The sequence below is a fragment of the Pavona decussata genome, unplaced genomic scaffold (genome assembly GCF_977016875.1).
Source record: "Pavona decussata unplaced genomic scaffold, jaPavDecu1.1 SCAFFOLD_317, whole genome shotgun sequence".
NCBI classification, from domain to species: Eukaryota; Metazoa; Cnidaria; class Anthozoa; order Scleractinia; family Agariciidae; genus Pavona; species Pavona decussata.
Genome location: NW_028145708.1, coordinates 344,776 through 369,230, shown reverse-complemented (window position 1 = coordinate 369,230; position 24,455 = coordinate 344,776). Strand labels below are relative to the sequence as shown.

General features: G+C 39.9%; 3 protein-coding genes and 2 pseudogenes across 3 annotated transcripts in view; 2 read left to right on the top strand and 3 right to left on the bottom strand.

The window, feature by feature from the left end:
- Nucleotides 1–9,165, top strand: part of LOC146454054 (uncharacterized) — a 95,186-nt gene extending 86,021 nt beyond the window's left edge. The window contains exons 14-19 of the mRNA XM_085095911.1: nucleotides 479–663; nucleotides 1,922–2,899; nucleotides 3,341–3,555; nucleotides 4,987–5,027; nucleotides 5,909–6,005; nucleotides 6,496–9,165. Of these exons, the coding sequence (XP_084952037.1) occupies nucleotides 479–663; nucleotides 1,922–2,899; nucleotides 3,341–3,555; nucleotides 4,987–5,027; nucleotides 5,909–6,005; nucleotides 6,496–7,963 (2,984 nt within the window). The 3' untranslated portion in view covers nucleotides 7,964–9,165. The remainder of the gene's footprint in view (nucleotides 1–478; nucleotides 664–1,921; nucleotides 2,900–3,340; nucleotides 3,556–4,986; nucleotides 5,028–5,908; nucleotides 6,006–6,495) is intronic.
- Nucleotides 9,166–13,493: 4,328 nt separating this feature from the next.
- Nucleotides 13,494–15,631, bottom strand: LOC146454053 (uncharacterized; annotated as a pseudogene).
- A 134-nt stretch (nucleotides 15,632–15,765) lies between these two features.
- On the bottom strand, nucleotides 15,766–16,161 carry LOC146454052 (uncharacterized). Its single transcript, XM_085095910.1, has one exon. The coding sequence runs from the start codon at nucleotides 16,159–16,161 to the stop codon at nucleotides 15,766–15,768; it is 396 nt and encodes a 131-aa protein (XP_084952036.1).
- Nucleotides 16,162–16,314: 153 nt separating this feature from the next.
- LOC146454051 (trace amine-associated receptor 6-like) lies at nucleotides 16,315–17,229 on the bottom strand (annotated as a pseudogene).
- A 3,049-nt stretch (nucleotides 17,230–20,278) lies between these two features.
- LOC146454050 (trace amine-associated receptor 7e-like) lies at nucleotides 20,279–21,807 on the top strand. Its single transcript, XM_085095926.1, has one exon. It carries the CDS (start codon nucleotides 20,279–20,281, stop codon nucleotides 21,227–21,229), a length of 951 nt encoding a protein of 316 aa, XP_084952052.1. The 3' UTR covers nucleotides 21,230–21,807.
- Nucleotides 21,808–24,455: the final 2,648 nt, after the last annotated feature.

Here is a 24,455-nt window from a genome sequence, read left to right as displayed (position 1 = left end):
GTCGTTGAACCGTTGGTAAATCGTGCCGTAATCCTTACACCATGCAGCGTCATCATCTCCCGCTACGGGATTCGTACTTTACTTGACATGAACGTAGAGCAGTGATTAAATTTGACACTTTAAGATAGACAACAAAGAAAAGTTACAGAAGTGCTGCAAGTCCCTCGGGTAAAAATTTCTTACAAATACGTTTATTGCATTATCTGTTATGGACCGGTTGACTCACAAATCAACAGGGATTCTACATTGATGTCTTTTCATAGATACTCCCTGTTTCCTTTTTGGTGCAGCCTGTTTACTGACTTGTTGATTGACTGACTGATAGACTGACTGACTGACTGACTGACTGACTGACTGACTGACTGACTCACTCACTCACTCACTGACAGACTGAATGAATGAATGAATGATTAACTGATTGACTGATTGATTGATTGATTGATTGATTGATTGATTGATTGATTGATTGATGTTTCAGAAAGGGCCGGCGAAGAAGGCAGACTACAGCTACTTCAGGAAATAGAACTTATGAAGGAAATAGGCTCTCACAGAAATATTCTGAGTATGCTCGGCTACTGGGTTAGGACAGAACCCATCATGCTTATCTTGGAGTATGTTCCACATGGGGATCTACTTCAATGGCTTAGAAACAAGAGGCACCAGGTCAGAATCTAGTTTTATTTCTTACTTAAGAAATATTGGGTCACTCAGATTTAATTTCTCACTATTTTTGAAGTTTATCCCGGTCTGTGAATGGCCTTAAAGTTAAATTAAAGATATCCAAAGTCCTGATCTTTTCCTGTACCCGTTGAGCTTGAAGGTTTTATTCCATCAAACATAGCAAAAATCAAAGGGTCTGTTGTCGCCACTGTAGAACGCTGGTACAAATTCTCAAATGAAAACGGACCGCCAGCATCTAAGATCAGTATTTTAATTCACCCGCTCACACAAAACATTAAATGACAAAAACTCGACCGTTAACTCGCACCTCGCTTACAAAAATATATTACATTCATAATAGCTCTATCCTGATTGGACAATAATGGTGCATAATCATGCTTCAACACTACAGCCACTGCCTACGTTTTTCATTCTACTGCCACAAGAAAGAAACTAATAAACATTAGAGCTAAATTCCACCAAGCTAGCAAACATCCTTGCTTATGAAGAAACCTAAGTGATTCCCTATATATATGGGAAACATTGATTTTATTGGTTGAGTTTGATGTCACCATGGCAACCAACCATTCACGTTTTCGGGAAATCAGCTATTCCCGTTTAAAATAAAGAAAATTAGTTTTATTACAAAAAGTTTTATGTTTTATCTCATTTTAATGTTCGTCTACTGGTTTTTATTACTTTTTGTCTAACTTTCGCAAACTTCGAGTACAGTGCCAAAATTGAGCGACCGTTATAACCAATAATTAAAGGAACACTAATATGCATGAGCTAGACCATAAACGTTGGTAAGGAAAGTAATTTTTCTTCCTTTTTTACCCTTCTAGACCGGGAAGGGGGCGGATTCTGCCCGCGGCGACTTTGAACATGAATAATGTTTTTGATATTTGCGTAAACGGCATTAAACTTCAGGACTTTTTAAGAAATTTATCTGGTAAAAATTTTGTGTGGTCGGTTAGTGTTCATTGACTTTGATGTTACCATGGGAAGCGATTTTCGATAGGCAGCTTTTTTTTTTCAGAACGTGAAAAATCTCTTTTTAGAATGAAGAAAAATTACTTTTATTACTGAACTTTTGTTTATTTAGCTCATATTAGTATTAATTCCTTTATTGGTTTTGATTACTTTTTGCTTATTTTCGGCGTTTTCCTGAAATTTCTGGAAATCTTAACATCCTTAAATCACGTTTATCTTCAGAAAGACACCAACCCGTTAATTGGTGCCTTTTCTTTTCAATTTGCAGCTTAAATTAAAGAATACGATTGACGTGGGCATCTTTGGAGAATTAGCCTTTCCTTCAACTGACGGCGAGGTAAGTTATCAAGGAAGCGCAGAAGTACAGCTTGAGGTTATCGACAAGGAAGGAAGGTTGGGCGATAGAGAAGAAAATATAGAGGAAGGAGAAGGAGCTGAAGGAAGTGATGATAAAGTGCACCTGACCTCAGCAGAAAGTCAAGATGCTCAAGGAAAGAATGGATACAAGCCAAAGCAACGAAATGGAGAAGACCAAAATGACAAGGGACCAATTACCAGCCCTAATGGTACTCCATTCCTTGACGTCGAACCCCAGTGCGCTATCATGGAAGACCAGGAACCGAGTGTCCGTGGACACCAAAGTCTCAAATACTCCGCTTTGAACGTGGCCAAAGAACCTGAGTGTATCTCTCATCCCAACAGCAGCCTTGGGGAGTCAGACAAAAACATAGAGGTAAGCATCATGATCAGGAGCGACTTTAAAGATGGCGATGAAAACAGAAAGCAAGGGGAGGACTTGCAAATGTTAACAGTGGACAAACTAAGCGAGCAAACAGAGAACACTAACATCAACGACAGCTTTGATGTAAGCATTCAATCTCCGACCATCCTAAGTCAACAAGGCACCACAAGTTTTGAACAAGAAGACAAGAATCAACCAGTCATGTCGACTTTGGCAGTGCCTTCTGTCCACCTTGGTCCCGTTCCGAAAAGAAGAGAACTTCCTGCTAAACCAGAGTGCAAGAAAACACAAGAGAAAGAGACACTGGACAAAGGCTTGATTACCGCGAAGAAGGAAAGCACCGAAGAATTTAAGATCATCATCCATCCTGAAGATGAGCACCCAGGAGATGATGATGATGATGATGATGATGATGATGATGATGATGATGATGATGATGATGATGATGAAGTTATTTCTGCTGAAGATCTTCTATGTTTTTCCTGGCAGATAGCGCAGGGAATGGTACGTAGACAACCCGGGGGTGAAAGCCACAGACTGTAAACATTTATATGAAACTAACCGAAAATTTCGTTTACCCTCTCCAGTTCTCAAGTCCTTCATTCCATACAGCCTTCCATCCCTCCACTTTGAAACTAAAGACTTTAATATCCGATCATCCTAGAATATAAAATAGCTTGAAATCAACTCCACCTAACTCCCAGTCAACCCACACTAAAACTCGACGTGAATTAATTAAGCCAAACTGACATTTTAGAATGAACACCAGCGAAGAAGGAATGATTTACTTGTTTTCGTTTTTCAGTATAATTTATTGGTCTGTTACAACCGTAACCATAAGCTTCTTTATAGAAAAAATTGCTGTGGCTATACTTTCGAGATTTGTCTCGACAGAAATATCTATAATTTTCTTGATTCTTTAAATCCATATCATCCTTTCGGCAGGAATATTTGGCCAGCAAAGGATTCATTCATCGTGACTTAGCAGCTCGTAACATTCTTGTTGGTGAGGACAGAAAGGTTAAAGTTGCAGATTTCGGTTTGCTACGCCACACAAGTGATGGTGAGATATACGAGGTGAAAAACACGAAAAAGTTGCCCATCAAATGGACTGCACCCGAGGCTCTTAAGAACGGCATATACACTTTAAAGAGTGACGTGTAAGTATGTAATCTTTATCCTTACATACATAGTACTCAAACTATGATATCGTATCAGTAAGTCAGTGCTGCTGCCTTTGGGTCAGCAGCAAACGTTTGCCTGGCTGTGAGAAATTGTGAAGAAACGGCACTAAGAAATGGAGTCCTGAGTAATGGCGTTTTTAGGTAAAGGTCGGTTAGGAAAATTCGAGCAATTTTTTGTGCATTGTATAATACAGTGTAAGACTAGTCATTACTATACTCTACGATGACAAAAAGCGGTAAAATTCGTTCCCATATGCATCTTAGCATCATTATCAAGCTAAGAATAACGACTAAAAGAACTAACGTATAACAAAGGTGACAAAAATGCGTTCATGAATGTAAGGTTGTGACAATAATTGTTCATTATAATGTTCATTACTATGTAAAATATTTTAAAGGTAACAACAAAGTTGCACCGCTTTTTAAACAAATAGTACAGCACGGGCAGAATCGCTCTGCGTGTTAAGCCTCGGTTTATTCTACAATTTACCATTTTATTATTGATTTGCCATAAAATACGATAATGTAAAAAAAAAAAAAAATTTGCGCCATCAAAAGTTCATTCAATATAATCACTTACTATTATCGAAAAATGTATTTCCCAATTTAATTTGGTTGAAATGAAATTCTGGCCAATAAAAAGCAATTATTTATGAGATAAGCGAATTCTAGTTCCCAAGGATATAGCTCTCGATCTTTCTCATTACACTATGAAAGGCCAAATTCTAATCTTCCCTATGAAGTTGAAAGTGCTACTGTGAAGGAAATCGAATTATTTTTAACGAAATTTCTGAGCTTCAGGGGAATATTTAGCCTTTAAATTGCAAGAAAAAATATAATTCAGACCAACTTGCCTGATGCCCAATAGTACGTAAAATGCGTCCGCCATTACTCAAACAGGAACTACTTGAGCCGTCAACTGCTTTGCAGCGGCTTCCTTGGGCCTCTCGTGACGCCATCTTATCATCCTGGCGGAATGGAAAAGCGAGAAAAAGCAGTAGAAATGCTCAAGTTCTTCCCCTACTTTTACCCAAAATGGCTCTGATTTCAGTTCCAACACGAGTGGTAGTCTTGAAGACAATGGGAAGGAATAACATGACGTCGGCCCAACTCTCCGTGTTGTTCGCGGACATTTTTGAATTGAGCAATGGCGGCAAACCGGCGGAATGTGGAAATTACACTAGAAACAATCGAGCTTCCCGTTGGAATTAAAACTTAAAATTTGGCATGGGTAGTATTCTCCTCTCTTCATTAGAATGCTGATCGACGATAAAAGGAAAGATCTAATTTTCATCAAAGTGGCACTTTAAAATTTTTAAATAGAAAATAGAAATGAACTTACAATTGGACTTTCCTTTTTACCTAAACACAACAAATTGTTTTCAATACCATATAATTCTGTTTTAGATGGTCTTTTGGTATAGTGCTGTGGGAAGTGGCCACCATGGGTAAGAACATTACTTATTCACCTAATTTCTATCAAAGTAGTATAATGGGCAAAAAAGAAATCGAAAATGAAAATCCCTACTTTTCTGGGTTAGTGACGATGTTTTCTTGAAAAGCCGTCGAAGATCTCATTTTTGTAATAAGATCTAGTTCCTCGCCATGAACACGGTACTCAGGCCTTCACAAAGCAATAAGACTACAAAACAGTCCCAGGTTTTTTTTTTCTGTTTTGAACTTCAAGACTCGAATTGCCTGGAACGCGTGTTTGTGAGGCTCTCGGTGCTGCGAAAGTTCATTTTCAAAACAAAAGGAGTTACCATTTTACTGTTACTTTATTGTGTCCAGGTCATCTAAGTGTTCTTTTGTAGGTTTTGATTACTTTTTGCTTAATTTCGGCGAATTCCTTAAGTTCTGGAGAAATCCAAAAATCCAAGATGGCGGATTCAAGATGGCTGCCATACGCCAATCATTACTTAATTTTCCCGCCATTTTGCTTCATCACTTTCATTTGTGGACCTCAAAAGAAACATATTTGGACATACTATCGATCCTGGGAGCCTTACTATCATAGCTGTTATAGTTACGGAGAAATGAAGGGGGCAGAATCCGCCGTCCCCCCGGTCCGAAAAGACAAAAAAAAAAAGGAGAAAGAGCTAGATAGGGTTAAGCTGAGATTCAGTTTTTGATACTTATATTATTAGTACATTTATTTTGTTTTGTCCCTAACACACATGTAATAATAATATTTGTTCCAAATGGTTGGTACCCGTCTTGAAAATAAACCTTTATACAATTTGAGTACAATTTAAAAGCTGTGCAGTTTTCAAATAAAAAAGTATGTCTTTCTAATCTCTAACCATTTTTCTCTGCTCTGACACTTTAGGAGGCATCCCGTATCCTAATATAAGCAACAGACATTTGTACAACATTCTCAAGACAGGATATCGCATGGAGAAGCCCAAAACGTGTGGTTACGAAATGTGAGTAACTAAGCACTGGTTTGACCTTACCTTAAAAAAATAATTCAGCCAGGCTATTTAACGAACTGCTAAAAAAAAAACCGAATATTTTTTAAAATGTCCAAAGTTTGTCTCCTTGCTAAAAAGAATTCGAAGTAATTATTCAAGGAAAGTTTACCTTTAGGCGGGGCGAAACCTGTTCAGTGAGGCTGAATTATGTAGTAGTAATCTTGAAGCGTATTGTTACGCAATTAGCACAACAATCTTTTGGTGGGAAAAATTTTATTTGGCATGCAGTGAAGGGGTTTTGGGTAAGGATGCTGGGAAAGCTACATTCGGTGGTATCCCGGTGGTAGCCCTTTGAATAATGGTCTAGATATTTCGACACCACGGAGGAGGGGACCATTCTTAGCTTAGTAGAGTACAAATCAAGGAGAACTCCCTCCTTACCGTCACCACCTGAGAGACTTGTCTGATTTGTTGTCTAATTTTCTATATTTGACCTTACCAGTTACCAGTTGATGATGGACTGTTGGAAAGACGGTCCAGATGAACGTCCGACTTTCACACAGCTGATATCTATAATGGAAGAAATGATGACAACAGACACGCCATATTATGATCTCAGCAAAACAGACGAGTCTGAGTCATGTTACGGTGAGGTAGCTGCTAGCACCAGTAAAACAGCAGAACTGGCTAGCACCACCATGGCCGGCGAACTGGCTAGCACCTCCAAGGCCGGAGAACTGGCTAGCACCACTATGGCCAGAGAACTGGCTAGCACCACCAAGTCCGGAGAACTGGCTAGCACCACCATGGCCAGAGAACTGGCTAGCACCACCATGGCCGGAGAACTGGCTAGCACCACCAATGCCGGAGAACTGGCTAGTACCAACAACGCCGGAGAACTGGCTAACACCAACAAGGCAGGAGAACTGCCTAGCACCACCAAGGCCGGAGAACAGGCCAACACCAGCAAGGCTGGAGAACTGGCTAGTACCAACAAGGCTGGAGAACTGGCTAGCATCACCAAGACCGGAGAACTGGTTAGTACCAACAAGGCCGGAGAACTGGCTAGCCACAACAAGGCCGGAGAACTGGCCGACACCAACAAGGCCGGAGAACTGGCTAGTATCAACAAGGCCGGAGATCTGGCTAGCACCAACAAGGCCGGAGAAATGGCTAGTACCAACAAGGCCGGAGAAATGGCTAGCACCACCAAAGCCGGAGGACTGGCTAGTATCAACAAGGCCGGAGAACTGGCTAGCACCAACAAGGCCGGAGAACTGGCTAGCACCAACAAGGCCGGAGAACTGGATAGCACCACCAAGGTCGGAGAACTGGCTAGCACCAACAAGGCCGGAGAACTAGATAGCACCACCAAGGCCGGGGAACTGGTTAGCACCAAACAGGCCGGAGAACTGGCTAGCACCAACAAGGCCGGAGAACTGGCTAGCACCAACAAGGCCGGAGAACTGGCAAGCACCAACAAGGACGGAGAACTTGCTAGCACCAACAAGGCCGGAGAACTGGTTAGCACCAACAAGGCCGGAGAACTGGCTAGCACCAACAAGGACGGAGAACTGGCTAGCACCAACAAGGCCGGAGAACTGGCTAGCACCAACAAGGACGGAGAACTGGCTAGCACCAACAATGCCGGGAAATTGGCTAGCATCAAAAAGGCCGGAGAACTGGCTAGTACCAGCGACTTCATAGAAATGACCTGTATCAGCAGCACCATTGAAATGGCTAGCACAAGCATCAAAAGAGAGCTGGCCAACATCAGGCGTACCGCAGAACAGGCTAGCACCAGCAACACCCGAGAACTGGTCAGCATCAGCGACTCCATAGAAATGACCAGCATCAGTAACACCACAGAAATGGCAAGCACCAGCAGCACCGCAGAAATGGCTAACGCCAGCAGCACTGGGGAACTGCCTAGGAGCAGCTTCATCTTGGAAGTGGATACACATTTGTAGTTAGTTCAGTATCAGCAAAAAGAAAATCATTTCCATTCGATCTGCTGATTTAACAGGTGTAGATAATTTGTCGCCAAATTATAGTAGCTCATTGTCTAATGCTTTTGAATCGTTATTTATAGGTAGAACATCATTTGTCAGGTCTATCCGGCTAATTTAATTATGTAGTAAATAGAACGTTAGCTTTGGAACTGGTTATTGCCAAATTAGCCAAACGAAAATCAAATGATGAATTGTTAATTTAATTTTGTAATTTAATTCTGTAATTCTGTAACAATTTTGTAAGACGCAAGTCAAAAGAATGAACAGAAAAAGTATTTATTTAGGTCACGGTACAGAAAATGTCAGGTTGAGCATTTATATTAATCATTACACTTGTATACGAAAGGATCTTCACCATCATACTCGAAGACCAGTGAAGGATCCATTGGCTATTTATAATTTGTAGCATTTTTTGAATGGCATGGTTTTTTTTAAGGTAAAGTTGTAGGGAGCCTGATTTAATTTCATTAATGAAGGTCCAGTTTCTAGCTGTAACGTTAACGTTATTAATCATGTCATTCGGCTAAAATCGTTTATAACTGAATAGCGCAAATGTTTTTGAATCGTAGTAGCACATCATTTGCCAGGTCTATCCAGCTAAGTTAATTATGTAGTAAATAGAACGCTAGCTTTGGACCTGGTAATTGCCAAATTAGCTAAACATCAAGAGAGGGAAATCTTCTGCACGAGGTGAATTGAGCAGCAAATCTCCGTCTTCTTCCAAAGAAATCAACCCTAAAATCAACACCTGGGTAAAGGAACAGGTGAGAGGTTCTTGCAGATATTCTGTTCATACGCGTAAAGGCGGGGAACTTTGTGGGAAGGGAATTATTGCATTAATGCCGCATGAGTTGAAGATTTTACCTTTTGCACACCTCCGTTTGGATAGTGCATCTTGATAAATGCTGAATTGTTAATTTAATTCTAATATAATTTTGTAAGACTCAAGTCAAAAGAATGAATAGAAAAACTATTTATATAGGTCACCGTACAGAAAATGTCAGGTTTAGTATCTATATTAATCATTACATTTGCATACGAAAGGATATTCACCATCATACTCGAAGACCAGTGAAGGATCCATTGGCTATTTATAATTTGTAATACGTACCATTTTTTGAAAGGCATGGTTTTTTTAAAGGTAAAGTTGTAGGGAGCTTGATTAAATTTCATTAATAAAGGTCCAGTTTCTAGCTGTAACGTTATTCACCATGTCTTTGCTAAAATAGTTTATAGCAGAGGCATTGAAATAAAGCAGTTTAAAACGATCACTGACCTGGTGCAAGTTCTTTCATCGGGCGAATTTTGAAGACAAAAAGATTTTTGCTGTTTTTTTTTTTTTTTTTTTTTTTTTTTTTGTCTGACGAATTTAGAATTAGCGTTGCAGTAGGAAAAAGAATGTGATGACAGAATCTAAAAACAGAATGAATCCATTGTTACTAAATGTTAACGTTGCATGTTAAGTGGAAAGTTTACCTTATGCTGAATTCGTATCTATGTTCAACCCTTCTCTTCTCTTTCCTTCCTTACAAAACGTAACTCGGAAAATGACAACGTTCAAGAGAAATGTGAGACTAGTTCAATCGATAGGAAAATCTCAGATTCTTGTCATTGATGTGTCATCTGTGAACGGTAAATGGTATATCAAAATTCCTAGAAAATAAAGAAACAAATTCCACGTAGGGATATTCTGCCAACCAGACACTATGCAGAGAAAACTCCGAAATGGACAAACTTTGCAAAAACCTCAAAAACTACTGGATTGGTACTTAGATGACCTTACTCTTTTCATCGAGATCTCGCTCTTCAACAGGCGTAAGGTAAATTGCGACGAAAGAGTGCTTGGCTCCTAACTCGCCTAAACAACTACTATGTTGGTCATTTTCTGACCATTCAGTATCCTGATTGAGTTTTTACGCCAACAGCGCATAACAATCCTGGATGCATAGCAGGTGACGACATTGTAGTTACCGCGGATTGTTGTACAGGGCGAGATCTTATAACATACTTTATCCCTTATTGAAAGGCGTAGTAAGAAACCACTTACATTTAGTTTTTGAATTTTCTTGGAGAACTTGGAGAAATGAGACGAGTCACAAACATGCGTTTTGCAGTGAGCTGGACAAATTGGTGAACAATTTTTACATAAATGTCCATCAAAAAGACAAAATAGAAAACGAATCAGACACGCTTTCCATCGTTCTCGAGAAGCATCCAGAGATGCTTGGACGAGTACAATTCAAATATGAACAACTTCCAGAGCTCGAGGATATTGAAGCCAATACAAAGGGAACAACGCAACGGAAGTTCTTCAACTCGACGACCTCGACAGTCGTTTTGCCCAAAACCTGTTTGCGCATCCACGAATTTGAAGTTTTGTCCCGCACAATGTGGTTCCTGATAACCCTGCACTTTTGGCATCGCCCTGAAAGTCGATGTTGCCACCCCTCTAGACCAAAGAAAATAAGAAATAGTGTCTGTTGATTCTTGTTTGTTGTGTTTTTATTGTTGTTTATGTATTTTTTTTATTCTCTCTTTGATATTGTCATCGCTGCCCTACACGGTAATAGGTGCAACACACGTCTAGATATCTCTCTATGTATTGTTATAGTGATTTGTGATTGCTAACTAAAAATATCAACAATTTATTGAGGGGTAATTTCCAGCAATTCATCTAAGAGTAGTGTTACAACAGATGGAATGGGAATCCATAGTTGACACGGAGGCGTCAGGTCAAGGCAGGCAGACAAAAGAAAAGAAATGAAAAAGAAAAAGTTAGGAGTCCACGGCGGAGAAAGGGCAGAATGGAGAAGGAAGGGGAGAAAAAAATCATCACAGTACAAAATCCCCTTTTATTCATGCGGTAAGTATTTTAATTAAATTACAGTGTATACAGGCAATACTGTTTGGTTGAGAATAAGGTACTGTCTTTACAGACAATAAAGCGCAAACACGATTAACAAAATTAGCATCCATAATTAATTTAGGGGTTAATCGGAAATTTTTGCGAATCGTCCATTTTGGCAGTTAGGCAAAGTCACACGTCTAGCCTACGTGGCTCACGCAACCGGAGATTAAGGCCGATTTCCGAGGTATTGAGGAACCATGAGTATTGCTACTTGCACCTAGATGGGATGCTAGACCCAGAATGAAGTTACCCCCAAAAGTTTGTTACCGGGACCCATTTATACACAAGCTTAAGACAGACAAGTAAAAGTAAAAGCTGTAAAGTTGTAAGCATCAAGTATTCAAAACGCAAATATCAAGTTTTCTGTGTTATTTCGTCTTCCATGTAGAATACACCTGTAGTGTAAAATATTGTATTGTATGTCTAAAGAATTGTCTCAAGTTAAGCATTAATTACAAAAAAAAATTGCAAACCTTTTATCAAACTTCCTGTGATTGTCAAGTATTCCAAAATGCAATAGAAAAGACAGGTCACCGTGACGGCGAAAGAGCTATGATCCTCTCAAGTTACTTGCCATATCTGTTAGCAATAGATATTACAAAGATAGAACAGAACTTACTAAAACGTTATATATAGAATGTATAAAGCACTGCCATATCTGCTAGGAACAGAAATTACACAGATAAAGCAGAACTTACAAAATCGTTATAAAAGAATGTATAAAGCATTGCCATATGTGTTAGCAACAGAAATTACACAGATAAAGCAGAACTTACAAAAAAGTTATACATAGAATGTATAAAGCATAAGCAGCAATTACAACTGCAATTCTTTTCAGGGAAGCAAAATATGAAGCAATATTGACTAAAAACGTGGGTGTTCTCATTTAATGAGAGATAAAAAAACCCCATAAAACTTGGTAATTGGCTGGGCTTACATGTAGCATCAAGGACAACGAACCATGTTTTCAACCTGGAATCACATGAAATAAACAACACGATAATGGAGAGTCCAATCCAGACCTCCGATTGAAATCGTGGGTCGATACCAGTTTTTCAAATCGATCAGATACGAGTGCGATAATTTTTCGATATCTGCATTTTTCAATATCGATATTATGACGTTTAATATCGTCCATGATTGTTTGTGACGTCACCACTAATGGTAGTGCTGATGCTCAAGCCATAATTATATAAATGCGTAAGCTGGTTGACTACAGCACTCTGGTGAAGTGAAGTACAAGAAAACAGTAAAATACAGCGTAATTGGGATTACAACAATTAGGTTTTAACGAAAATATAACTTATTCTGATACAGTGTAGCATATACTTTCAAGTGGTCACGTAACCAGTATCCAGAAGTATCGAACAACCGATATTTCTTGAGAGTATCACTATTTTCAGGGAAACTCTAATATCGATTGTATTGAATATTTTATATTGGTATCGGTACATCCTCGCTGCGCACCTTGCACCATGACTACAGGACATAGACATCATGTTTTTGCCCTCGCTCATAAACAGGCTTCTAGTTCTACTCAAATAATCTGAGGTTGCAAGAGATTTTTGACACCGGCTAAAACGTTCCGTGTAAAAATGAAGGATGGCTGAATGATACTGTTAAAAAGCACGGCCAAGAGAGGTTTCAAGAAATGATCCCCATGCAGTCACAATGAGCACTCCTCCAAGGACACGGAGCGCAACGTAGTGAAAGATGAATCTCAAGAGCTCTAGCACAAAAATGAAGGCAAAATCATTAATGATCCGAAGTGTACTGAAAAATTCTTGCCAGAAGTAGTGAAGCCACTTTTCAGACCTAGGAAAAGGCCAGTAAACTGTAGTTTGCGGTAAATCACAAACTGAAAAGGTAGGTAATGTATACAGTATATATAATTTATGATGATCGCTTAAGTGCATGAAGCTCGAGTAACAACTTTCCATCTTTTCATTTATATGTGAAAAAACATACATGTAAATAAATTATAAAAGTGCAAAAGGGTCACATATTGCTCCAAGTTGCTGAGGTTTAATAAAGCATGCAGTTTGCCTTTTGCACGCTGAATGCTACCAAGGCTAATTGACGAGGAGTTTAATGACAGTTTAATGAAATGAAATCCTTTGAAACCCGGCCTTTGATTGTGTCAAATATTGTCTGGTTTATTATACAGGCGTACAGCTGTAGTTTCAGTCTTCTTTTGCAACACTTACATTGAATAGTGGGCACCTTTAAACATCTGACAGTTGACTGTATCAACAGTCAATAGAATATATGTCCTTTGTAAGATTTTTACAGGAGTTACAATGTTGTGGGTTAGGATACTGTGTGAGCCAGTCTTTTTTTTTTTTTTTTTTTCTTTTAGTTCCACGTACTGTACATATAAGAACAAGGTGCAGTTTTTTCCCAAGTACATGTATATAATGATAATTATAAAGGTACATGTACACGTATGCATAACCAGGGGCCAAATTCACAAAGTCCCTATAAAAGAGGTTGTATAACTTTATTGTTTCCTTAAAGTAACCTGTTGTTATGCCAACAATAACTTACTGTTCTGAATGTTCAGAAACAGTATTCAAAATCTCAACTAAACAACTGAAGGCTTTGTGAATCTGGCCCCAAGACTTGAATCACCAAATTATACTTGTCTGCTACTTCCTTCTCAACACTCAACCGGTGGTTGTGGCCATGATCGAAATAATATGAACATCTGCAAGAAGCAAATACATGTACAACTGCAACTGCAGTCAAAGCCGTTATTGTGGCTTTCAACGTTTCGAACTCTCTCCTCCGCAGAGGTTCAATGGGGCGTTATTTGTATCCGCTGAACGAAGTGAGTGCAGGCGCAAAAGCTGAGAGGGTTGACTTGGGGGCGAACCTCTGCCAGAAGCATGTCGTTTTCTTGTACATCCTTGTCGTTTTCTTGTACATTGATAGATTTCTCGGTCATCTCTAAATTTGACAGTTTCATTCTTGGCGGAAGTCAGCATTTACTTTGTCTCTACAGTTTGCGGTCGTTAATTTTAAGGCGAGATTTCACAATTTCTAGAAAAAAGCAAAATCGTTTGTATTCGAAGCCCCCCTTGAAACCCGTGGAGAGTGGACTTAGTACATTTCGCTTCGTGAAAGTCAACAATAGTCACGAACAAATAATTGCTTTTTTCTGGGCTCGAAAGGCCTTTTAGCCTTTTATAACCTTATTTTAAAGACAGTTGTTTCATCACAGTACATAACAAGCTTCCCGTGAGAACTACATGCTAATTAAATCACCGAAAGATATAACTTCTTCCGATTAAACTTGTTTACAAGATAAAAATATCAAGTTTGGTCGTTTCGGAGTATAGAAAAAAAATACGCTTTAATTAAAACATTAAGCTTACTTGCTCTAGTCTCTTTTAAGACCGAATCGACAGTTTTTCTTTGGTCTCAGCTGGCAGACGTTTCCTCAATAAATCATTTCTTTGCATGCACTCTTTTATCTCCACACGATCGCCGCTCGTGTAACTTGAATTTCATTCTTGTAGTGATGATTCAAGGCATCACAGCAAAATAAAAGCGTTTTCTAAACAGTCATCATGAGATAAACAAACTTTCCCCGATTTCTAAGCATGTAGGTAAGTTTTCGTGAGTAAATCTCCCACATCGCGCAACATGACAATTTCACAAACACCCGCCATTTTCATGACATAAGTACGCACACCACCCTAGTTACAAAATGACTCCCCCGGATCGCAGCCATATTGGGCGTGGTTTCTGGCAGAGGCTCCCGCCGTCGCCTTCCACGGAATTTTACGCCTGCACTCCCTTTTCTCAGCGGAGCCTCTGCGGAGGAGAGAGCGTTTTGAACGCGTCCGTCAGCTCCAGGGTATACTTTGGTTATTCTGAATACAGCTCACTTGCCTCTCACAGCATTATTATCGGCCACCGTAACTATGACATCAACTTCGACATTGCAGTTCTCAACATGCCATTTCTTCCTTAGTACTAGAGTGTGAAAGACATCCCTAATCCAGCGTTTTCAGAATGAATCCACGATTCTTTGCACGAACTCTATTCGCTCACGGGGATTTCTGGTGTCCTTAAACGGACCTTGTGGTACCTCCGGAGTTGCTCTTCCATGTCGTTTGGACACAGGTGAGCTCCGTTGTCTGGATCATTGGGGATGCGCCCGATGGGACGATGATTCAACAGGTTCGCGATCTCTAGAAGGCAGGTGTATAACTTGAAAGGCGTCAGAAGTTGTTCGCCGATTGCAATCTTCAGTGACCTCTTACAGCTCTTTATAAGGGCTTCTGCGCATCCGTTTTGGTGTGGCGCAGCTGGCGTTGTGAAGATCCACTTAATGCTCTTTTCTCCACAAAACTCGCGTAACTGATTGTCTTTAAGGTCCTTCACCATCTCTCTCAGTTCGTTAGCGGCCCAAACCATCTGTGTTTCGTTATCGCTCAATATCACTGCTAGGTACCCTCGAATTGAAAAGAATCTACGCAGAACTTGAATGAACTCCATTGTAGTTTGGTCAACTGCTAATTCTAGATAAAGAGCTCGGGTGTTTAACACGTGAAGATGACGCCATAGCACTTAGCCATCTTGCTTCTCCCTATTTTAACGTTATAGGAACCAAAGTAATCACAGGCGGTGTAGTAAAATGGCAGAGTGTGTGGTGCTAAGCGGAGAATAGGAAAGTCTGCTATTGGTTGCGTCTCAGCCTTATGTGCCATTTCGCGGCAGAATCCATACTTAAATTTCACGGACTTGCTTATCTTGTTCGCTTTCAAGATCCAAAACTTCCTTCTCGTCTTGCCTGTGGTGGCTGCTACACCTGAGTGTCCGGACTGATGAGCGTGTCTTGTTACTAGCAGGAGATCCAGTGGTCACTTGGAAGAAGGGCGGGGTGTCTGGTTTCATAGGACACGATAGCTTCATCCACTCTTCCTCCAACTCTGATAACACTGTTTTCATCTTTGAACGGGCTGAGCGATTTGAATTCACCTCTATCCAGTCGGCTGTACAGGATTGTCTGTGCTTGGTTTATCCAATAAATCTCTGCTTGCTGAAGCTCTTCAGGGGTCAGCAGTCCTTCTTGTCCGTGTTTGTCGTATTTTCTCAGCCGTATCTTTACTGCTAGTCTGCTTATTCGTGCCGTCACACGGGTCAGTTTTCTCCAGCTTGAGAACTTATGTGGATCAATACCATTGCTACCTTTCGGTGTTATGACTGCGGTCAGTATCTGCATCTGACGGCGTTCCATGTGGTTAGCCTCTCGAAGTTTTAAATTTTTTTTTAAAGTTAACACGCCGTAAAAACCCGTTCGAATAATTTCTCAGTGAAGAGTTCTCTTGAGAATACCTCATAAGCGATTTAATCTACCCTAATTGTCCCCAACTCGCGATTACGAGCGTGTTTAATTACGACAGACTATTCGAGTAGTTGTGTCGCGTCTGATACCAAAAACACGTCGCATTTTGTTTCTAAACTCGTTGTTTCTTAGTTAATACAGCCATGGATTGTTTCCAGAGGATGTGAAAGCTACCACCTCTACCCAAAGCCAGACTAATTCCATTTTTTGCTTTGTACAATAATCGCTCGTTGTCAGATCGATAAAAGACACTACCAAGCTGGGAAGCCAGGAAATAACAAACAGCGCTACAACGAAACCTAAAATCTTAGCAGTTTTTCGATTTCGAATTCCTTCGGCGACGAGTTGATTCCGTTTTGAGGTGTGGTGAGCTGATTCAGACTACAGATTTTCCTGGATTGCCTTCTCGCTAGCACCAAGATACGATAGTAACAAAATATGATCAGAATCATCGGCAGGAAAATGGTTATTATCGTAACAAACATCCACAGTGTTGGCAGGTTTACGGGATTTGTTACCCAGACTCACCACGATGGATGCGACCCATACAAATGACATCGCAGCGTAACACCGTTCATGTGTCACAATCTGGTTGTACCGGAGAGCGGAACGAACGGCGATGTATCTATCCAAGCTCACAACACACAAGCTGAAAGTTGTTGTCACACTCGTTTGAATCCAGAGGCAACCGATGGCCATTTGGAGCGGGTGGTTCGATGCGCGAGGTGTAATCACACACCGCGCTATCCATACTGGATCGATCACCAGCCCTACTAAGAAATCCGCCAAAGCTAATGAGCTGACGAGTAAGTTAGAAATAGTTCTGAGAGCGCGGCATTTGTAAATCACCCAAAGAAAAGCTCCGTTACCAAGAATAGCAGGCAGCGCGATGAAACCGTACAGCAAGGCGAGGGTAATTGATGATGGAAGCGATTATTCTTCACTGCATGAATATCCCATGTTTTAAGTTTGAATCAAGCAGTCGTCGGGTTGTTAATTCCTTTTCTGCGGCGACAAGCTGATATGAATGACTGTTTGAGTATGCAGAACACCTGTTTTGACTGTTGTTTTGGCCATTTGACAGTTTTGGTTGCACCTTCTTTAGTATCAGCTACTATAAGTTTAGCCTCGATTTCTTGCTCAGGTCACGCTAAATGCGAGAGCTTTTTGCCATTCTTTTTATTACGAATACTCAAATGCATGACCAAGCCAAATCGCCTTCAGAGTTTATGTTAAATTCTCAAAATTAATCAACCGTTATGAAAACGGTTGTTTGTTTTTCAAAGGGATGTTTTCGACTTTTTGCCAGCGGCCTCTTATGTTTCTCGATATTAATGTCTGGTAACTGTGATTGCACTATTGATTGAAAGTCCTTTGCAGGTGATTGGATGAATTTGAAAGGAGGCCAACTTTTAATTTAAATGCTTTACCGACTGTACTCTCAGCTCGTTATCAATAGTAGTGACATACAAGGTGTGCTCCTTTCACTTTCATTTTATTGTCTAGCTATGAACCCTCTATCGGCTGTCACAGCATCGCAATCGTCAAACACCATCTTGGGGTCAATGTAATAATTTAAAACTTTTACATGCCAGGCTGCTGGTTTGACGTGCGCAAACAAAACCCCCAAAAAGAAATAAATAATCATCGTTCAAGACTTCTAACCGCGTTTCTTGGACTCATTTTGTAATAGCTGTCAGGCAACCAACCTTTCGGAGAAAGAACGCACACGTAATTGCGTTTGGAGTCGAGATTGTATGGGACATTTTGGGAGGCGTATCTGGCATCCCCACCAACTTAGCAAAGGAGAGAGAGCCTGGAATCGAGATCATCGAACGCACTGCCTTAACTATCTTTGATTATTACTAGTTTTAGAATGTAAAAATATTTTAGAATATAAAACAAGGTAGTAGGTCATTGTGACAGAACGGTTACAAATTTGTAAGCTGACCTTTCTTTGAAATCAGGCAAACAACAGGCAGTAAACTTTAAAAATTGCGCGAAAATAATGATTACGTGGTCACGTTTACCGTCTTCTTGATGCTTAATCTGTTTATCATTAATTTTGAGTTCTGCTGTCTTTTTTGTCGAACGATGTTTCTGTCGGTTGTGCGCAAATATAAAATAGCTAAGATGGACATATATCCGTTAGAGATAACGCAAAAAGGAATTTTCTTTTAATAGCTGAACTTCTGCCGTTATTATAGTAAACATCTGGTGTCAAGCCCAAATAACAGTGGGAGTAACATAAAAGATTAATCAGCAACATGTTCAGAAGCCAACACTTTTGCCAATGAAAACTAAACAGCTTAGTATTTGCAGTGTAGAGCAGAAAAACTATGAATAAATGTTGTTTCACGATAGCCCTGCACAGCAAAATAAACAAGTAAATTTAGTAGAGTCCCGGTAATAAGGTGTCATCGAGCCATGGAATTTTAGTGGTGTTTACGGGTAAGAAGAGACAAATAGACAAAAGAAAAGATTAAGGTGGCATGAATTCGAAAGCAAAATGACATTTAAAGCGGCTACCAAATGCAGATTAAGAAGATAGCTGATTTTTCTGTTTTTAATTTGCGTTTGCTGTTATCGCCGTCATTTGCAACTGTATAAAGAACATGACACTTAGGACTCCGAAAGGTGGCCGTTCACGGTCGCATTCCATGTGGTCGGATTGACGGGGTTAACAGACAACAAAATGACTGGGCCACAAGAAAAGTGAGCGTAAGAAACAAAGCTAGCGTGCGGTCGTACTTATGGGGTTTTGGTAAGCTGTAAGCTGGGTCCCATCCATTCTAATGCAAAACACAAAGGTGATAGTTCTCTGCAACTCATTTGCTCTAAATTGTGCTACATGTAAAACGTTTTCAGGTGTGCCGAATGTTCTTAGTGGAAGAATCCGTTTAACAGTAGAAGTTCGTTGTGATCAACATCGACGTGAAACTACGCGTCCCTTTTCTTGTCTACATTGTTAATGAAGAAGTCCACTTCTCTTGTCCACGCACCAGACTCGCCCAATACTGTGCGAAGACCACCTATTTAGCAATTAAGTACGGCGTACGACAGTTGTCAAGGAAAAGACAGTGGCTTATCTCTCGTCGGTTGTATCCGGAAGATAGGATGAGTGTCTTAAGGCAGCAACTTTCTGGGAAAAACGCGTCCTCGCTGATAACTATGAGTTGCATCCTTCTGTCTTCGACGATTTCACTCTTGGACTTTAAGTAGAATCTTTTTGCAGTACAAGTTTAAAGTAGTTATTATTCCTCTTAACTGGCACGAATGCGTTTGCAAATTTATACAGCTGTTTTCACAAAGAGTTTCTTTGGCAATTTCAGTTGGCTTCTGTGGTTCTGACTATTTCACATGCAGCCATTCATCGACTCTGATATATGTTATAATCATGTTATAACCAATCAACGATCCGTTTACATTCAGTAAGTTTTTGATTTACACGTGCGCTGGGCAAGCGATCGAATTAAGAGAGTGTGAGTTTACTTTCGAGCATTGTACACGCGAAAAAATGAGTGTCATGAAAAAATTAAGTAAATAAATAATTCAATTCAAGGAAGCATGATTAAAAGGCGTATGTCTCTTTCGGAGACAGATCTCACAGCTTTGACAAAGCCGGAAAGGTTTTTCACATTTTTTTATTGTTTTTTGATTTTTCGCGTAGAAACCCAAGCGGAAATTGCTATTCATGTCCCATTTTGTTTGCGACCAAAATTTTTAAATTAATTTGCTGGCTTATCGCGTTATTCATGTATATATTAATGGATTTCTTACACGGCTACACCTTGCTTTTATCTCTTTTTGTGGATAATGGAAGGTTTGTTAATTGACACATATCCTTCTACGATGAGGTTTCCTCAAAATGGGGCAGGTGTTTCAAAAGGCGATGTATTTTCAAACAATTACAAGGGTGTGTATCACGTGACGCCCAAAGGTTTTTATCAAATACTGAAAGCGGGTCATCAATCGATCCCTTAGTTCTTCGGTGGGTAAAAGTCGAGATATGACAAATCTCTGTAGTACCAAGTTATCGTTTCCATCATCAATTACCCTCGCCTTGCTGTACGGTATCATTGCACTGCCTGCTATTCTTGGTAACGGAGCTTTTCTTTGGGTGATTTACAAATGCCGCACTGTCAGAACCATTTCTAACTTACTCGTCAGCTCATTAGCTTTGGCGGATCTCTTGGTAGGGCTGGTGATCGACCCAGTATGGATAGCGCCGTGTATTTTAACACCTCGCGCTCTCAAGATAGCCATTGACCTGTTGTGGATTCAAACGAGTGTGACAACAACTTTCAGCTTGTGTGTTGTGAGCTTGGATAGATACATCGCCGTTCGTTCCGCTCTCCTGTACAACCAGATTGTGACTTACAAACGATGTTTTGCTGCAATGTCGTTTGTGTGGATCGCATCCATCGCGTTTGGTTTGTCACGAGTCTGGGTTACAAATCCCGCAAACCTGCCAACACTGTGGATGTGTGTTACGATCATAACCATTCTCCTTCCGATGATTTTGATCATGTTCTGTTACTATCGTATCTTTCTGCTAGCGAGAAGGCAATACATGAAAATTTCAACACAACATGCTCACCTTCGAAGGGTTCAGCTCGTTACTGAAGGAGCTCGAAACCGAAAAGCTGCCAAGACAGTGGGTTTCGTGGTAGCTCTATTCGTCATTTCCTGGTTTCCCAGCTTAGTAACATCTTTTGTGCACTTGACGACAACAGATTACTGTGTGAAGCAGAATATGCGTTTGGTCTGGCTTTGGGTAGAGCTGGTAGCCTTCGCATCATCTGGAATCAACCCATGGCTGTACTCATTGAGGAACAAGGAGTTCAAAAGTGAAATGCGGCGTGTTTTTGGCATCAGACGCGAAACAACCAAGCGAACATCTTTAAGTGTACGGGCACAAACGGGATCGGCGTCAAGTAGCGTTATATGTAAAATTTGACAATGTTCTGCAAGATTACTTGAAACAAAATAAATACAATTAAACAAAGTTGAGGAACAGCGCGTCAAAATAGCTACTTTTGTTTTCACCATTTAGAGGTTTATTTAAACCAAAAAGGTTTGAACCATAATTATAATGTGACTCATTGTTCTTATTCTAATTGGAGGGAGTTAAAACCTTTCAAACAAGAACGGTGTGATGAAAGGCTACCATGTTTGTTTTTCTTTTAATATTTAGTGCAACTTTCCTAGGGTGTCGAATTTCCCGGCGACAAAAAAAATTAAGTTTAAAATGTCGCCGTATTAGTACTCACCGTCGGTAAATGCCCTGCAATGAAGCTTTCATTTAATTTTTGGCACTCTCGAATTTTATTCAGGTTGTCATCTGATAAGGCCTTTTTGCACGACAGAACACTTAAGATAACAAATAGTGCTAGGTTTATAACTAATATTTCAATGAATGATTTCATGTATTGATTTAAAACGTAGATCACTCTTGTACAGAAAAATAAACGGTTGTATAAGGAAGTCTTTACTTGTTGATAGCTGTCATCAGAGTGCTCAGAAATTTCGTATTCAGACATGGAACATTGTATAAACTTTGTTTGACTCTGTATTAATATTATGTTAAACACCTAACGACTTTTGGCTTGATGTTGCGTCTTTTATTAACGTAACCTTTTTTTCCCTTTGCTTATCCCCCGTGTCTTAAACTTTACAAGAGTGAATTTTGTGTATTTATGATTCACCGCTTACTTGACATTTTCGACGTTTTCCCTTAATAGATATTCGCCAATGCTTACATGGTATAAATTAACGGGAACAGGTGTTTGTATAATCGGCAATCTCCGTTATATTTACAATGTAGCCTTGCGTGTAAAAACATGGAGTTTATATACTCTAGAAATTAGCTTACGCGGGCATAGTTGGTCCTGGTTGCTGGTTTTAGACGGCCTGTATTTATGACAAGGGGCTCAAGGTATTTGAACTTGTCATGCTTAACTTTTGTTTTATTGGTAAGTTGCTCGTGCTTGCGGTAGATTGCAAATTAAATTTGTAGTTGATCTTCCTCAGGTTATCGATAAAAAACGAAACGAAGAAAAAACCGAGCAGTTACATTTTCATGCTTTATATTCAAGAAAATTGAAAATGTGCTTCAAGTTTATCGCTGTAGTTTGGTTCTTTAAGGGAGCACTGTCAGGCAGGTGACACGCTTGTGCCAATTTTATGGTCAAATATGTTATTATTTTCCACCACTCCGGATGCCGCGCTGTCGAATAAACCTTGTTAAATCATCAAGGGGGATCAAGAAACGGTAGAAATGTAGCCATGATGATAATTTGTACTTTGATTACACACGCACCAATCTTTTAGGATGTAAACTTGATGCTTTTTCTCATGCGCTTTTTCGTGATACAATCTACTTTTAACCTTGTGGTGGTAATTACAGAATAGGGTTAATTGCCTTTTCCATTTTAATTAAATGTCATTCGTCTATTTAACATTTGACAGGAAACGGTTTGGTTATCTGCAAGTAGCTTACAGCTAATAATGATAACATCTTAGATCAAAACAGTCAGAAGATTTTGCAAGGCCAAGCTAAATGTCAGGCACTTTTTGCCTATGTCTGTAACTACAAGGTATACAACAAAACGCTCTTTTAACCAGAAATGCATTAAGTTATGGAGGGTAACACTTTTTCTGATATTATGGAAATTTTTTTTGTGTAAATTCAGCTTAATTTGTTTGAGTTGGGACGACCACAATTACACAACAGAAAAATTAGTTGAAACTTAACAGGAAAACGACAAGTTAAAATCAAAATAGTGTACGCCTCGAACCCGGGTTGTTATCCATTTTTCTGCTATCCATTTCCACTACACTAACGAGGGTTAGCTGACGGAAATGGTAACTTTTGAACTTATTTCTTACTGGTAGCCATGACAACAAGTGACAGCAAACCGCTTTCAAATTAGTGCTTTATGTCACGATAGCGTACAAAACGCTGTTCTCTGCCTAAATGGAGCTCTGGATTTATTCTCTTAATTCTCTTCCCAACAAATGAGCTTCTGTTCTTGGCTACGTCAGGTTTATGAGTGTTGTGTAAACGTCATAAGGTGTCCAACTTTGGAGTCCACCCTTTGGTGGGATGCTAGTCCATCAGAGGATACCTAACATGAAATGAATGGAAATATTACCACTCCCCCTGGATGAGATTTTGTTGTACAGTTGACCCTCCATGGTAACATTGGTCACGTGTCGAATGGTCACTTAGTGGAGTTTATCGTAAGGCCCAAGGGTTTGTCGCGTTGTCTTAGGAGAACTGGCCGTTTACAACCGCCTTCACAAAACACCCTTTGAACTCCCATACAAACTCTGTGTTTACACATTCCCGTAAGTGGCCGCGGACACTTTCAGGATTTACGATTTGGACTTTTCCTTTGCTTTTAAGCTCACGTAAGCGGACACCCGAAAGGAAATCCTATTAGCCTCTGAATCTTATTTTAATGAATCAACCTCACATCGCTGTTCGTAATGATTTTACAGTGCATTAATCACAGTTATCGCCATTATCGCGGCATTTCATAAGGCAATAAAATAAAATAAAATTTAAAAAAAAATCATTTTATACGGTAGTCATACACCGGGGAAGAGACAGACAATTTGGAGAACAGTTTTCTGTTTGTGGAAAAAGACAAGAAGGCCAAGACCAGGCAGCAACCATAGACATGGAAAGTCCGTTACGAGTTTTTAAAGTACTCCACCTCTTGCAATGCCTCTACAGCTCAATATGAACTGAATGTTTCTCTTTTTTTTTTTTTTTTTGGCATCGGAAAATGATGCAGAATTGTCGGCAATATTGACGTGTGTTAAAGGTGCAGTGTCACCTATCTTAGCATCTCTTTGAAAAGTAGAAAGATATATCTGTATCAATGGAAATGTTAAAATAATCATCATCATCATCATCATCATCAATCTTTATTTACCCTCGGATTGTAGAGTAGCTTAATGTAGCTAATGTCTCCGAGCATTTTCCCACCCAACCATGATAATGTACACACAAAGACCAGACCACAACACCGGGAACTACGTCCCCCACTCTTTGCGAACAGTGAGTGGGTTCTTTAACGTCCCACAGAGTTATTTACAAACAAGGTTTGTGAGACGGGGCCTACGGTTTATCGTTCTTATCCGAGAAGACTAGAAAGTCTAACCATTTGCAGCTG

Coding starts and splice junctions, on each gene's coding strand:
- LOC146454052 (XM_085095910.1), bottom strand. CDS start 16,161: ATGGAACGCCGTCAGATGCAGATACTGACCGCAGTCATAACACCGAAA.
- LOC146454050 (XM_085095926.1), top strand. CDS start 20,279: ATGACAAATCTCTGTAGTACCAAGTTATCGTTTCCATCATCAATTACC.